The sequence below is a fragment of the Megalopta genalis genome, chromosome 5, assembly GCF_051020955.1.
Source record: "Megalopta genalis isolate 19385.01 chromosome 5, iyMegGena1_principal, whole genome shotgun sequence".
Taxonomy (NCBI): Eukaryota; Metazoa; Arthropoda; class Insecta; order Hymenoptera; family Halictidae; genus Megalopta; species Megalopta genalis.
Genome location: NC_135017.1, coordinates 15,749,662 through 15,761,549, shown reverse-complemented (window position 1 = coordinate 15,761,549; position 11,888 = coordinate 15,749,662). Strand labels below are relative to the sequence as shown.

Here is an 11,888-nt window from a genome sequence, read left to right as displayed (position 1 = left end):
TTGATCTGAAACAGTTAGTTTGGTATTACGTATGTAATATTGAAAATTGCGAAACTACAAATACGAGGAATCGATACATAGAATGAAATTTAAATTTCATAGAATCAAGAATATTAGAAAGTTGGTAATGATCGCGGTATATACATATATCTGCATTGGTGCTATGTAAATAAGTTATCTAAGTAAGTACATACTACATACATATACACATATTTAGATGTGAATTGTCCATACATATGTACGTACGTACGTACATAAGTACATACATAAGTAATTGGCGATTGCTGTATGTAGTATATGTAGTTAGTGTAGCTCAGTGCACCTCTCAGACCGTAATATATATATATATATTAAGCTATACAATAGATATCGCCATCTATGAGATTGTCGGTCGTTCGTTCATATTGTATGTATCTTGTAGCGTATTGAAACTAAAACATAAAATAACATTCAGCGGATCGATCAATTTGATAATCAAGTTACGTGTAAGTCTATAACAATAATAGTATATTTCTATCGTCATTTTAAACTTTTCGTTTTGTAATATTTTCTAGAAAGCTATATCGTTAACCTTGACTAACGGTTCATCATTGGTAGCGCACCATATTGTGTTAATTTTTATTAAGATTATTTTATTAAAATATTCCATAATATATGTATGAAATCTCATAATATAGTTATCAGGCAAACAGATGCTTTTATAAATTGTTCTTAAATTTGTTACACGTTCGCAGTGTAAGGGAAAGTAAACCAAATTGTTTATTTATTACAATTGGTACCATATGGAGAAATAGAAGGCTCTTGCACAGTATGCCATATGTAGTAAAGTATCGTTTGCTATATTTATTTTTTAATCGGTAGGTTTAATATGTCATCGAAGATTAAGAACCTGGTCAATTCAAATTTAAATGTATCGCAAGATCAAAAGAATGTGGAAGACAATCAATATTCTGTAGTTGATCAGAAAGATGATCACAATGCAGAGTTTAAATTTGATGAACAGGATACAAATAAGAAATTAATTGCTAGTGAGTCAGGAATTCCTTATAATCTGATCTACGAGTCTGAAGATGAATCTCCAATAATGGAAACTTCAATGGTCGCGAATGAAGTAAAAATAGAAGGTATTAATAAGAAAATACACATAAGAATTATTTGTGTTTAATAGATGCAGTAATTGACGTTCCTACTTATTTAACATACGTTCCTTTGTCCCTCTTTTGTAATTTATTCTCTTAATATAGTTTTGTCGATTACATTCACAGGCACTTTGAAACAGCTAATGTTCTAAGGTTTCCCACTCTGTCCTTCTCTTCTGCCTCTAATGCAATAAAGAAATCAATGTGGGGGCCATTGTTTGAATTATAGAATAAATTTAATATCATAATACGTTAGTGCTTTCAAAATGCCAGTGCAATACAGAAATAGGAGAAGATTAGCGAGATATCAAGGTACCATTGCCAGTTATAGATTAATTACTGTGTTCTCTGTGGGAAGCTTATAGTTGCATTGTATTTTATGCAGTACATATAGTTGTACAAATCATAAAACTCAATGAATTATGTGTTTCAAAGAAGATTCCTCTGACTCTAGAGAATGTTGGATCTCGGACGAATTCCGGTGCTCAATCCAAAAGTGACCATAAAAGTCACGATTCTAATAAGCCGAATCAGCAAGAATATGATGCCAGCATAGATGAAAGGTTACCAGAAACAGTGACATTGCTCACTACACCCAACGGTGGAAAGTTGTATTTAGTGGGAACTGCGCACTTTAGTGTTGAAAGTCAAAACGACGTGTCTATGGTAAATAATAGTCTTTAAGTTATTACTTTTTTTTAAAAATGTCATATAATATATCTATTATTTTAAAAAATACGAAGATAAGTTTAAATACATCTTTTTTACAATTTAAGATCATTCAAGCTGTCCAACCTCATATAATCGTGGTTGAATTATGCAAAGCTAGAGCCCAAGTAATGCAATTTAGCGAAGAAGTTATACTTGAATACACAAAGAATTTAACATACCGTAAGTATCTGTAATCAGTTACATTTCGTATTAGCTGACATTTATGTAAATTCATTCTGTACTAGTGTCTGTTTCGCGACTGGTAGGAAAACATGGAGTTTGCTATGGATTGTTACACATGTTGTTATTAAGAGTGGTAGCCCAAATTACTAAACAACTCGGAATGGCACCTGGTGGTGAATTTCGCAGAGCATTCGAAGAGGTATGCTGGAATAGATAGGCGAACCGTTATACTTATTAATAGAAATAATTTTAAATGATGCTGTATTATCGTAGGCAAAGAAATTACCAAACTGTATTATTCATTTGGCTGATAGACCGTTCAACATAACGATACAGCGTGCTTTGAGATTGTTAACCTGGTGGCAAACTTTCAAGTTGGGATGGTGTTTGATCAATTTAAAATCGATTGACATTAGCAAGGAATACGTTGAGGTCTGTAAACAGAAAAGTCTGCTGGACAATCTGATACATGAATTGAAGGAGGAATATCCACCAATAGAGAAAGTGTTTGTGAAAGAAAGAGACTTGTACCTTACGCACTCTCTTCAAACAGCATGTATGGTTCACCTTACTGCGAATGAAGTAATACCACCTAGAGTCGTAGGAATTGTCGGCATAGGACATACTCCGGGTATCATAGAAAATTGGGGAAAAGTGATACCTTCTGACATACCACCAATTATGAGGTATAACATTTATATAGGCTTCAAGCGAAGCTTAGTGGAAAGTAATTTATCGTTTTCTTGTTTTGTTTACAGCGTACCTCCTCAACCATTGTCGAGTAAAATATTATTGTACACTGTTAAGATTTCGTTGCTAAGCGCTGTAATTTATGTAGGGTATAAAATTTTACCAATGCCCTCGGGTGTCACGTTGCAGTCTATCAGATCGTCTGTTGATCGACTATTGAAGGTTATTGTGACAAAGTAGAGCATACCTGGAGGTTGGATCTCTAAGACGTTTGGGTCGAAACAATTTATCTCCGAAAGAATGGTTTTTCTCTTTCTTGTTCTTGTGCTGCGCATATTGTAGAAAGTATATATCTGAGACTTTCGTTGGTTCACCGTTTACGATGAACACAGAGGTAAATATGGAAGCGACTGGAAGCGCGGACGAATACGAGCATAATATTCCGAATGTTATGTACATAACGAATAACATACCTGGCCCGGGTATAGATCTAGATGACTTTGAATCAGAATACTTGCTAGGTTGTTCGTGTATAGAGAAATGCTCGGATGGTTGTTCGTGTACACGTGGTTCTCCAAATTACCTCAATGATCGACTACTCGATGAGAAACTGGAAGGACCCGTTATCGAGTGCAATCCTAATTGCGCCTGTAGGGAAACTTGTGGAAATAGAGTGGTACAACGAGGTCCGATGGGCTGTTTGATGGTGTCTCGGATAGATGGAAAAGGTCTTGGCTTGGTTACCGCTAAATTCATTGAAAAAGGGCAATTCGTTTGCGAGTACGCCGGCGAGGTGATAAGCATTGAAGAAGCTAGGCAAAGAGTAGAGGCGAATAAGAACAGTATGAATTACGTTTTGGTGGTTTCTGAACATGTCGGAGATCGGAGTATCGTAACGTGTATAGACCCAAAATATTTTGGTAACATTGGACGATACTGTAACCATAGCTGCGAACCGAATGCTAGTCTTATGCCTATCAGAGTGGAAGCGCTAGTGCCTCGATTATGTTTGTTCGCATCTAAGAATATAGCTATCGGGGAGGAAATCACTTTCAACTATGCCGGAGGAGTTCCTAATTCTGTCCAGGAAATCAGCAACACACCCTGCCTTTGTGGTTCTAACAATTGTATCGGCTATTTGCCTCATAGTTTTATTTAAAGATAACCGAAAGTAAGAGCCGTTGTTGTAGAATTATTTTGTTTGGATACGTTGTGCGATTAGGTGCATCTTCGTTTATTTATGTGCAAGATGCCGAACGAGAACTGCCATCTAAGATCACTTGTTTCATGTTAATTGTACTAAAAGACCTTTTAAATGAATTAGAAATGATCATTCTTGTTGATATCAATCGGAGATGAGTTGTTTTAAATAATAGCTTTTATTAACTCGCTATGTATTATATGTAGCATTTTAATTTCAATCGTAGACATAGAATGCCCATGTGCCAATCGATTAAAGAAATTTTTATTGGTTGGCAGTTTAAGTGGAATTACAGATTAATTTGTTTGCAGTCTGCTTGTTTACAGGTTTAAACTAGTGTTAGCATTAACTGATCAAAGGAAACGTGTTTGTTGCACGTTCGTGTCTATAATTCATAGTACAGAAATTAGTTTCTCGTTGAAGCGAGAAGAAATAAAATGCTTCGAATAATGATGCAATATGTTGCTAAACATAGAGAAGAACATTCAAGCCACAGTTCTCTAATGAATCGAATTTAACGAATTGGAGCAAGGTGACATAGTTATCCTGTTGATGAAACGTCATTGTTTCAACTGCATCGACTTGTAATATTCAATGTACTACACATTTGAAATGTTTTTGTAATCGATGTATTATGTAAGTTATGCTTTATATAATGGTACAGTGTACACATATTTGTACAAATATACATACATTACATACACGCGCGCGCGCACGCACACAGGTATAAATAAATAAATAAATAAATAAATAAATAAATAAATAAATAAATAAATAAAGATGTAAGGTTTGCGCATATACATATTATACAGTTCAATAATGGTTCTGGCGGGTACTGTTCAATGCAAAGTGTTTTCTAATGTATTTAATATTATTGTTTACATTGAAAAAGAAACTGTTAAAAAAGTCCAGATTTCTCACGATACTTAGTAACATAATGTAAAAGCACGTTGTATTTTAATCTTTGAATTGAATAAAGTACCGAAATGTGTAAAAAAAAAAGAATATATAAGTCAAGATTCGTGTTATAACTGGAACAAGTTCTGAGCGGTTGCGGTTTTTTGTTTGTATTTCTTCGAAGAATATCATTTCAATCGAACAGAACAAATTTGTTCGGTATTAGAGATTTATTAAATTACCAGTTCGTTCAACTTTGCAATGTTCATCGTCGACAACGAAAGTAGTACGTTACTTCGATCTTTTGATCGATGATCAAAGGAAACGATCTCTAACGTTACAACTGTTTTAATAATTTTATTTTCAAATGTTTTCATTAACATACATGTTGCTTTAAAAATGTAAATTGTTGTTCAACACAGAACTTTGAAGAAACGAAAGATTCAATTAATTTTCAAATATTCATCATTGCTGGCAGTATAATTCAACATTTCTCTGAAATTCTTCTCTTCTCGTATGTATCTTCGTTTTCGCATATAATTACAATGCAGCGGCAGCTACCTGTGTGCCCTCTGAAAATTATACATTGTTCGGATCATCTTCTTCCCAAAACTAGCGTCATTGGGAAACTAATGTTTCTTCAGTCTACCGATTAGCGTCTAAGCGTTTTGTTTATTGGACTTATTGAACAGATACTGATTCCTTTGTGTCGTTGCAGTATCTCCAACGCATCCACGTTACTCTCATACGGTCCCAGATATTTTCCAACGAGTCCATAGCAGGTCTGACGTCGAGCAGCGCGAAAATATACTTTTCGTTCACCGTAGGACCCTCATAGTAATCAATAATATATCTGACGTCCTTACCGCATCTATCGATAATCCAATCGTGACGGTCGAATGGCAACTCGTACCTGAAATATCATAGGATTTTATAGAAATGTTCAACATTGCAAAACTGTTACATTGTATTGGTTCATTATGTACCCCATCCAATGTCGGATACGAGCACGCGGCGAGTACTGCGAGGCCTTGCCTCCAAAGCTGCGAAGCCTCGGGGTACCGCATTCTTTCGCATGCAATGCCTCCCATTTGAGTACTTCTTGCCAGGCTTGTTCGTTGTTGGCATTATGAATCTTTATTATGTTGTTCATGTCGTTTGGCGAGATGTCTTCTTTCTTCCACCGCCAACCTTTCCTAAGCATGGCATTCCAAAACATCTGTTGAGACGGGTACACCCAGAACTCGTTCTCAGGCGTTGCTTTCGGTATCGAGGAGACTTGTCTATCCGTAGGCAATGGGAAAGGCTGATCCGGTGCTGGTTGTTGATTTGCAGCCGGCATCTGTAAACGTTCGTTCCAAGTAATAATTCTCATTAAAAGAGAAGAAAATTAGTTGTATTTACCATGTTAAGAGGATTAATTGCTTCTCCCGAATGATCTACTGGACATTCGCTAGTGCCCTTAGGAGGTGCACTCGGCGTTGATTTATGCATTGGACACTCTGGTGGTGGCTCTCCTTCCAATTTGCTTGTCCCACGATGACGAGGACTGTTTGGGATCAACGGTTCCGGCCCTGGTAGAAGTTTGTTGGCCACAGATGCGGAAGATGCCAATACATTGCCCATTGTCCTTGGATTTTCTATAATATACATCGTCGATAGCATTTTACTTGCGCTGTCAGAGAAAAGAGGAGGCGAAGGGAGCACTATCGAGTAGACGTAGCAAATTGGGGACAGATCGGTCTGAGAATTGGTACAACCGTAAATAATAATATATAAAGCAATCAGAAGTCACATTTAGATGATATTAACTATTGTCACTTTCATTCAAGACAATTGGAGGAACTGATGTTGCAGTAACCTACAGAGATTATGCAACACAGTGTGCACGTTTTATAGCTAAAAGTAACAGGTTTGTTTTAACGACAACGCAATAAGTATTACTTTATCACAGTATAGAAAGTAACACTTACATGTAATTATAGCTGTGACAGGTGTATGGTTGTTAACAAGTTACAATGATTCGGTCGGTCGATTTCGTTTTATTGCTCCTTTTCAGCGTCTAAGTGTCTCGTAAGACGTAATGATCATAGATAAGGTTAGGATACGAAAAAAAATACGCAACAATGCATTTTGAAGAATTGGAACACCTCAATTCCGAATTCTTCTCTATGCATGCGGCTGCATGCTGCATAGGGGCACATACAAAATTGTATAATGTACGTACGTACGTATTATGTACCACGGACTATATGTATACGTGTGTATGTGTGTTATGTATCTATGCACATACGTAGTCTGTAGTATACATATGTATGTATGTATGTATGTATGTATGTATGTATGTATGTATGTATGTATGTATGTATGTATGTATGTATGTATGTATGTATGTATGTATGTATGTATGTATGTATGTATGTATGTATGTATGTATGTATGTATGTATGTATGTATGTATGTATGTATGTATGTATGTATGTATGTATGTATGTATGTATGTATGTATGTATGTATGTATGTATGTATGTATGTATGTATGTATGTACACAATGAGCAGTTAGCCAGTGGTAGGCCGGAACGTGCTGCAGAGTGATGGAGGGGGGATATATATATATCATATATCATAAATGGGACACCACCCGCTGGTTATAGCATCTCTGCTCTGACAAGATAAGAATCGCTGAATGGAATAGAGTTGTCTATCTCAAGTCGCTAAACTCTACGTTCAATACTGAAATCTCACAATGTTAATGGGAAAAAGATGGTTCATAAAACAATTTGCAGTTTTGCCTAGGACTCGGCGTATAAATGAATTGAACTTATCGGTCGATAGATTTTCAAGTACTTTTTTAATCAATGAAAATACTTATAATATATACACTACAATACACTCGATGTCTGTCGCATGATTTCCGGACGCGGAGTCGTAAACTGGAACACCTCTTGCGTTACAAACGTATATATGTATGTATGTACATGTATGTACAAAACATATGGGGTTTTGCAACCGATGGCGGTATGTCGTGTGCTTGTCTCGCCTTATTCGTAGCAGTTGATTATCCTACAATACTGTATAGAAAGTACACGCATACGATTCGAACCGCGGATGAGTCGAGAAAAATTTCTTCAAAAAGATTCCACAAAATTGCCGAGAGCAAATGCAGAAAATGAAGGATTTGAAGGATGTTTTAAGACTACATACACGTACAGACAGATTATATGCGCGCAAACAATTAATCTTCGGTTCGCGTGTAATTTTGCCGATGCTACATCGTTGAAAGCCGATTTTGATACGATACGGCCATTGTTGTTCACTGATAATTAGAAAAACAACACATCAAAAAGAAAAGAAAAATTCTAGAAGGGGTAGTACATGATTTGTCCGTTTTCCGTCAGAGGGATATCCAATCGCGCTGGTATGTATGTACGTATGTATGCATGTATGTATGTATGTATGTATTTATGTAATCTATGATCCGTGATCCGTCAATCGTCGATTCGTGTTGAAATCGATTAATTCCTCGCGATCTTCGTGGATTCTTTGTTTCCGGTGACGTGCTCCAGATCGAGGCTGTCGTATTCAAGACCCGCCGTGTTGTCGTAATAGGCGTAATCGTAATCAGATTTCTTGCCAGACTTTGGTCTCGGTGTAGTGGACGGAGGAAGTCTGGTCGTCGACGAGAAAGGCCTTGCCGATCCACTAACGTAACTGCTGCTTCTGGCTGTGGTAGAACTTACCGGAGGTCTTTGCGTGATGTTCGGGTTGTTAAGGTTGTTGGGATTGTAGGTGGTTACCGAAGACGCTCTCCTATAACCAGCAGAAATGTGTTCTCTTTGTTCATAAATCGATGAGCATTATAAGTAGATAGAGACGATCGAATAGGTTAGGTGAAACTATATAGCGAAAGGTCGAGGAGGTTAGGAGAAAGATGTTGATATCCGTACTAGAACTGCAACTAAACTCTCTTATGCTATTCTAGGGCACGCGAACGAATCGTGGTTTACCTTGGTACCGGAGTGGTGGATCTAGGAGTCTCGGCCAGATGGTTGATGCTCGCAGGACTGAAACCGATGCCCACAGAAGACCTTGCTATGTCGTAGTTGCCGGTGCTGGTCTCGGTATAGTATTTGCCGTTCGTTGAGTCGTAATTGTTATACTGGGTGGCTTTTTTGGGGGCCTTGGTGCTCTCGTAATATTGCGACGAGCTCTTGGCCGGCTGACTGCTGCTCTTGTCGTAGTACTGGCCATTATCGTGGGTCCTCGTGGCACCCTGACTCGCACCATCGTTGGAGACGAATTTGTTGGTAGCTGGACTGTAGGTGGTGGGCGCGAAGCTACCGGTGGCATAACTGGGGAAGTATTTCGCGGTAGCCTGGGAGACGTCCTGCCTGGTGCTGCTGCTTCTGTACTGACCGTTGTTGTTGTTGTTGTTGTTGTTGTTGTTGTTGTTGTTGTTGCCGTTGCCGTTGCCGTTGCCGTTGCCGTTGCCGTTGTAGTTATCGTAAACCGTTGGTACGGGCGTGGAGGATTGGTAGCTATTTCCGGGCGTCCGTTGAATGTTGTTGTAACTTCTCTGGTAGTTGGTGTTGTAGTCGTTGGCCTGGTAGCTGGTGCTCGGCTGGACGGTGGTGGGTTGTTGGGCGTATTGGCCGCCGTTGCCGTAGCTCTGGTAATTCTTGTTGTAGCCGGTTGGCTTCGCGGTGGTACTCTGACCGAAGCTGCCAGCATTCTGATTGTAGTTCTGGTTGTAATTCTGATTAACGTTGCCGTACGCGTTATAGACGGTGGTCTTTGCGGTGGTGCTGGTCGACTGGTAGCTGTAGCTGTCCTGATAGTTGGGTCTGTAGGTCGAGGAGGGCGCCGAATTGTATCTCTGCGTGTTCTGGGCCTGGTTCCTGTTGCCGTTCTCTTGCGGCCTGGCGCTGGTCGTGGGCACGTATCCGGTGACCCGTTGATTATAGTTGTTTCCGCTGTAGAATCCGGTGTAGGTGTTCTGATTGGCTACAGCCGGTGAAACGGGCGAAGGAACGGATACGGGCGCAGGGACAGCCGTACTGGAGGCGTATTTGGCATTGTCGTTGAACTGCTGCTTCCTGCTGACCTTCCTTACTCCCGGTTTTTGCGTTTTTCTGGCCCCGTCCTCTTCTTTATAGTTCTTCTCGTTCTCGTAGTCCTCCTCCTTGCCTCCGTTTCTGTTGTTGTAGAAGCTGCCGGTGCTGCTGCCCCGCAAGTCTCCCCGATTGCCGTTGCCGTTATAATTGCCGGAGGATGATACCCTGTTCAGATTGTTGGCCGAAGAACGGACAGGATCGCTGGTCTCGCTGCGCTGCAAATGGTCCTGAGGCTCCGCGTCGCTTCGATAATTGTCGTAACGAGGCGACTCCAGACCGGAACCGATTCTGTAGAGGTCGAAGTTGTCGCTCGCGTAGTAAAGGGTGGCAGCCTCGCAGTCCACGTCGTACCAGTCCGCGCAGGTCTGGCTTTCCTGGTCGAACGCCGTGTCGTTCGGGCAGAGGAACCTTTTGGACAGGAGGGAGAAGGGCAGCTTGGTTATTCGAAGCTCGATATCCGAAAGCTCGTAGAAACGGGAAGACCACGCGACGCGGAATCGGGGTACGGTACACCCGAAGTACGTTCGCAGGGGTCGCGGCTTCGTTCCTTCTAGCTTACTTGTAGTCCTGGACGGTGCCTGCGACGGACACGCAGACATGAAACACCTGGCAGTCGGTCTCAGGGTCGGCGTAGTAGCTTCCTACGATCTTGTTGCGACAGGTGAACGATGTTTCCGGCATGTATTGCTGGGAGTATCTGGGCGGTGGCCGCTGGAGCCCGAGAGCGCAAGCACCTAGCACGATCATCGGCACTGGAACCGAACCGAGAACCTAGGTTACTTGGATGTTCCGGCTATGCAGAAAGCTTTCCGAGATTTTCCGAGCTGTCCCTTTATACGCGTCCGTTTCGGTGCGGCCTTGGGTTTCGAGGGGACAGAGGTCAAACGTTTACTTTAACGACCGTTTAAAACTGACTCGCTTTACCAGCATTGAAAATGATCATTTCGAATGACATATTTCCGAATCATTGTTAAATTCTATTGGCCAAGATATGTATTTTCTATAGGTACATGTGTATAGAAAAGAAGAGGGGAACGGAAGACAGAAGTCCTTTTGGACCGCGTTAGACCGCTCGGCAAGCCGCTTACTCGCACAGTCGGCACTCGTTGTCAGCCTAAAGCCACCGTCGTCGAGCACAACTTGGAATTCTCTCCGCCGAAATGTTGCAATTAAAACACTGGTCCCGGGCAGAGGCGAGACCAGGAGGCGAGACCAGGAGGCGAGACCAGGAGGCGAGGCCAGCGTTTCCGCTTCGCGATCGAGAAGGCGTAGGAAAGGTCTACCGTTCGGTTCGGTGTAACGCCGATAGTTTCAGGGCCGCCCTATTTGGAGAGAAATCGCCGGGTGAACGTACCCGAGATCAGGATGAAACGTCGTCCTATGGCGTCCATCGTCTAGCGGTTCCTCGAAGTATCTCGGTACGGGGCTTGGTTGGTCCGGTCCGGTTAGTCCTTAGGATACGGATCGATGATAATGCCACCACGTAACGCCGCGCGTGTTCGATACCTTCGCGAAGGGACTCTTGCAGGCGACTGGCGTCGAGAACGTCTCGCCTCGGCCGAGAAGAGGATGCCCACCGGGGAAAACGGTCTCTGGGAGGATGGCTCTGGGCCCGGCCAGAACGGTAGGGGCCCCACGGTGCTCCTTTCAGGAGAAGGTACACGTGTGATGGGGGTAGAGGATGTAACGCTTCGTTACGTCAGACTCTCGCTGCCTGGAGTCGACTCGAGGCGACGAGTCCCTTCTCTCGGTACCGTGCCCCATACCGAGCAACAATTTGCAATTCTTCCCGCTGAATCCTCGCGGAATCCTCGCGGAATCCTCGCGGAATCCTCGCGGCCTCTTCCTCGGATTTGACCGAACGATGCCAAACGGCAGGATTCTTTCGATTCAGGGATCCATAGGCGAGCGACAGCTTCGTCGATCGACCGATCCGTCCAACGAGATCACCG

General features: G+C 41.5%; 4 protein-coding genes across 7 annotated transcripts; 2 read left to right on the top strand and 2 right to left on the bottom strand.

Moving 5' to 3' along the window:
* Positions 1 to 329: 329 nt before the first annotated feature.
* LOC117227027 (traB domain-containing protein) lies at positions 330 to 3,026 on the top strand. 3 transcript variants are annotated; one of them, XM_033481910.2, is made up of 7 exons: positions 330 to 485; positions 862 to 1,124; positions 1,594 to 1,805; positions 1,916 to 2,030; positions 2,117 to 2,232; positions 2,307 to 2,719; positions 2,792 to 3,026. In XM_033481910.2, exons 2-7 carry the CDS (start codon positions 869 to 871, stop codon positions 2,961 to 2,963), a joined length of 1,284 nt encoding a protein of 427 aa, XP_033337801.1. In that variant the 5' UTR covers positions 330 to 485; positions 862 to 868; the 3' UTR covers positions 2,964 to 3,026. The 3 variants fall into 3 exon arrangements, with proteins under 3 accessions (XP_033337801.1, XP_033337800.1, XP_033337802.1); XM_033481909.2 differs by having other exon boundaries at positions 2,096 to 2,232; XM_033481911.2 differs by lacking the exons at positions 330 to 485; positions 862 to 1,124 and adding an exon at positions 1,295 to 1,451 and having other exon boundaries at positions 2,096 to 2,232.
* Positions 3,027 to 3,105: 79 nt separating this feature from the next.
* LOC117227029 (histone-lysine N-methyltransferase SETMAR) lies at positions 3,106 to 4,941 on the top strand. The gene has a single exon (XM_033481915.2). It carries the CDS (start codon positions 3,106 to 3,108, stop codon positions 3,880 to 3,882), a length of 777 nt encoding a protein of 258 aa, XP_033337806.2. The 3' UTR covers positions 3,883 to 4,941.
* Positions 4,942 to 5,153: 212 nt separating this feature from the next.
* Cchl (Cytochrome c heme lyase) lies at positions 5,154 to 7,111 on the bottom strand. Of its 2 annotated transcripts, XM_033481914.2 has the most exons (5): positions 6,795 to 7,111; positions 6,226 to 6,461; positions 5,808 to 6,163; positions 5,471 to 5,734; positions 5,154 to 5,393 (listed from the first exon to the last, which is right to left on the bottom strand). In XM_033481914.2, exons 2-4 carry the CDS (start codon positions 6,445 to 6,447, stop codon positions 5,503 to 5,505), a joined length of 810 nt encoding a protein of 269 aa, XP_033337805.1. In that variant the 5' UTR covers positions 6,448 to 6,461; positions 6,795 to 7,111; the 3' UTR covers positions 5,154 to 5,393; positions 5,471 to 5,502. The 2 variants fall into 2 exon arrangements, with proteins under 2 accessions (XP_033337805.1, XP_033337804.1); XM_033481913.2 differs by having other exon boundaries at positions 5,154 to 5,734; positions 6,795 to 7,109.
* Positions 7,112 to 7,654: 543 nt separating this feature from the next.
* Positions 7,655 to 11,876, bottom strand: LOC117227026 (uncharacterized). The gene is made up of 4 exons (XM_033481908.2): positions 11,291 to 11,876; positions 10,496 to 10,688; positions 8,830 to 10,344; positions 7,655 to 8,632 (listed from the first exon to the last, which is right to left on the bottom strand). The coding sequence occupies exons 1-4, from the start codon at positions 11,325 to 11,327 to the stop codon at positions 8,338 to 8,340; spliced, it is 2,040 nt and encodes a 679-aa protein (XP_033337799.2). The 5' UTR covers positions 11,328 to 11,876; the 3' UTR covers positions 7,655 to 8,337.
* Positions 11,877 to 11,888: the final 12 nt, after the last annotated feature.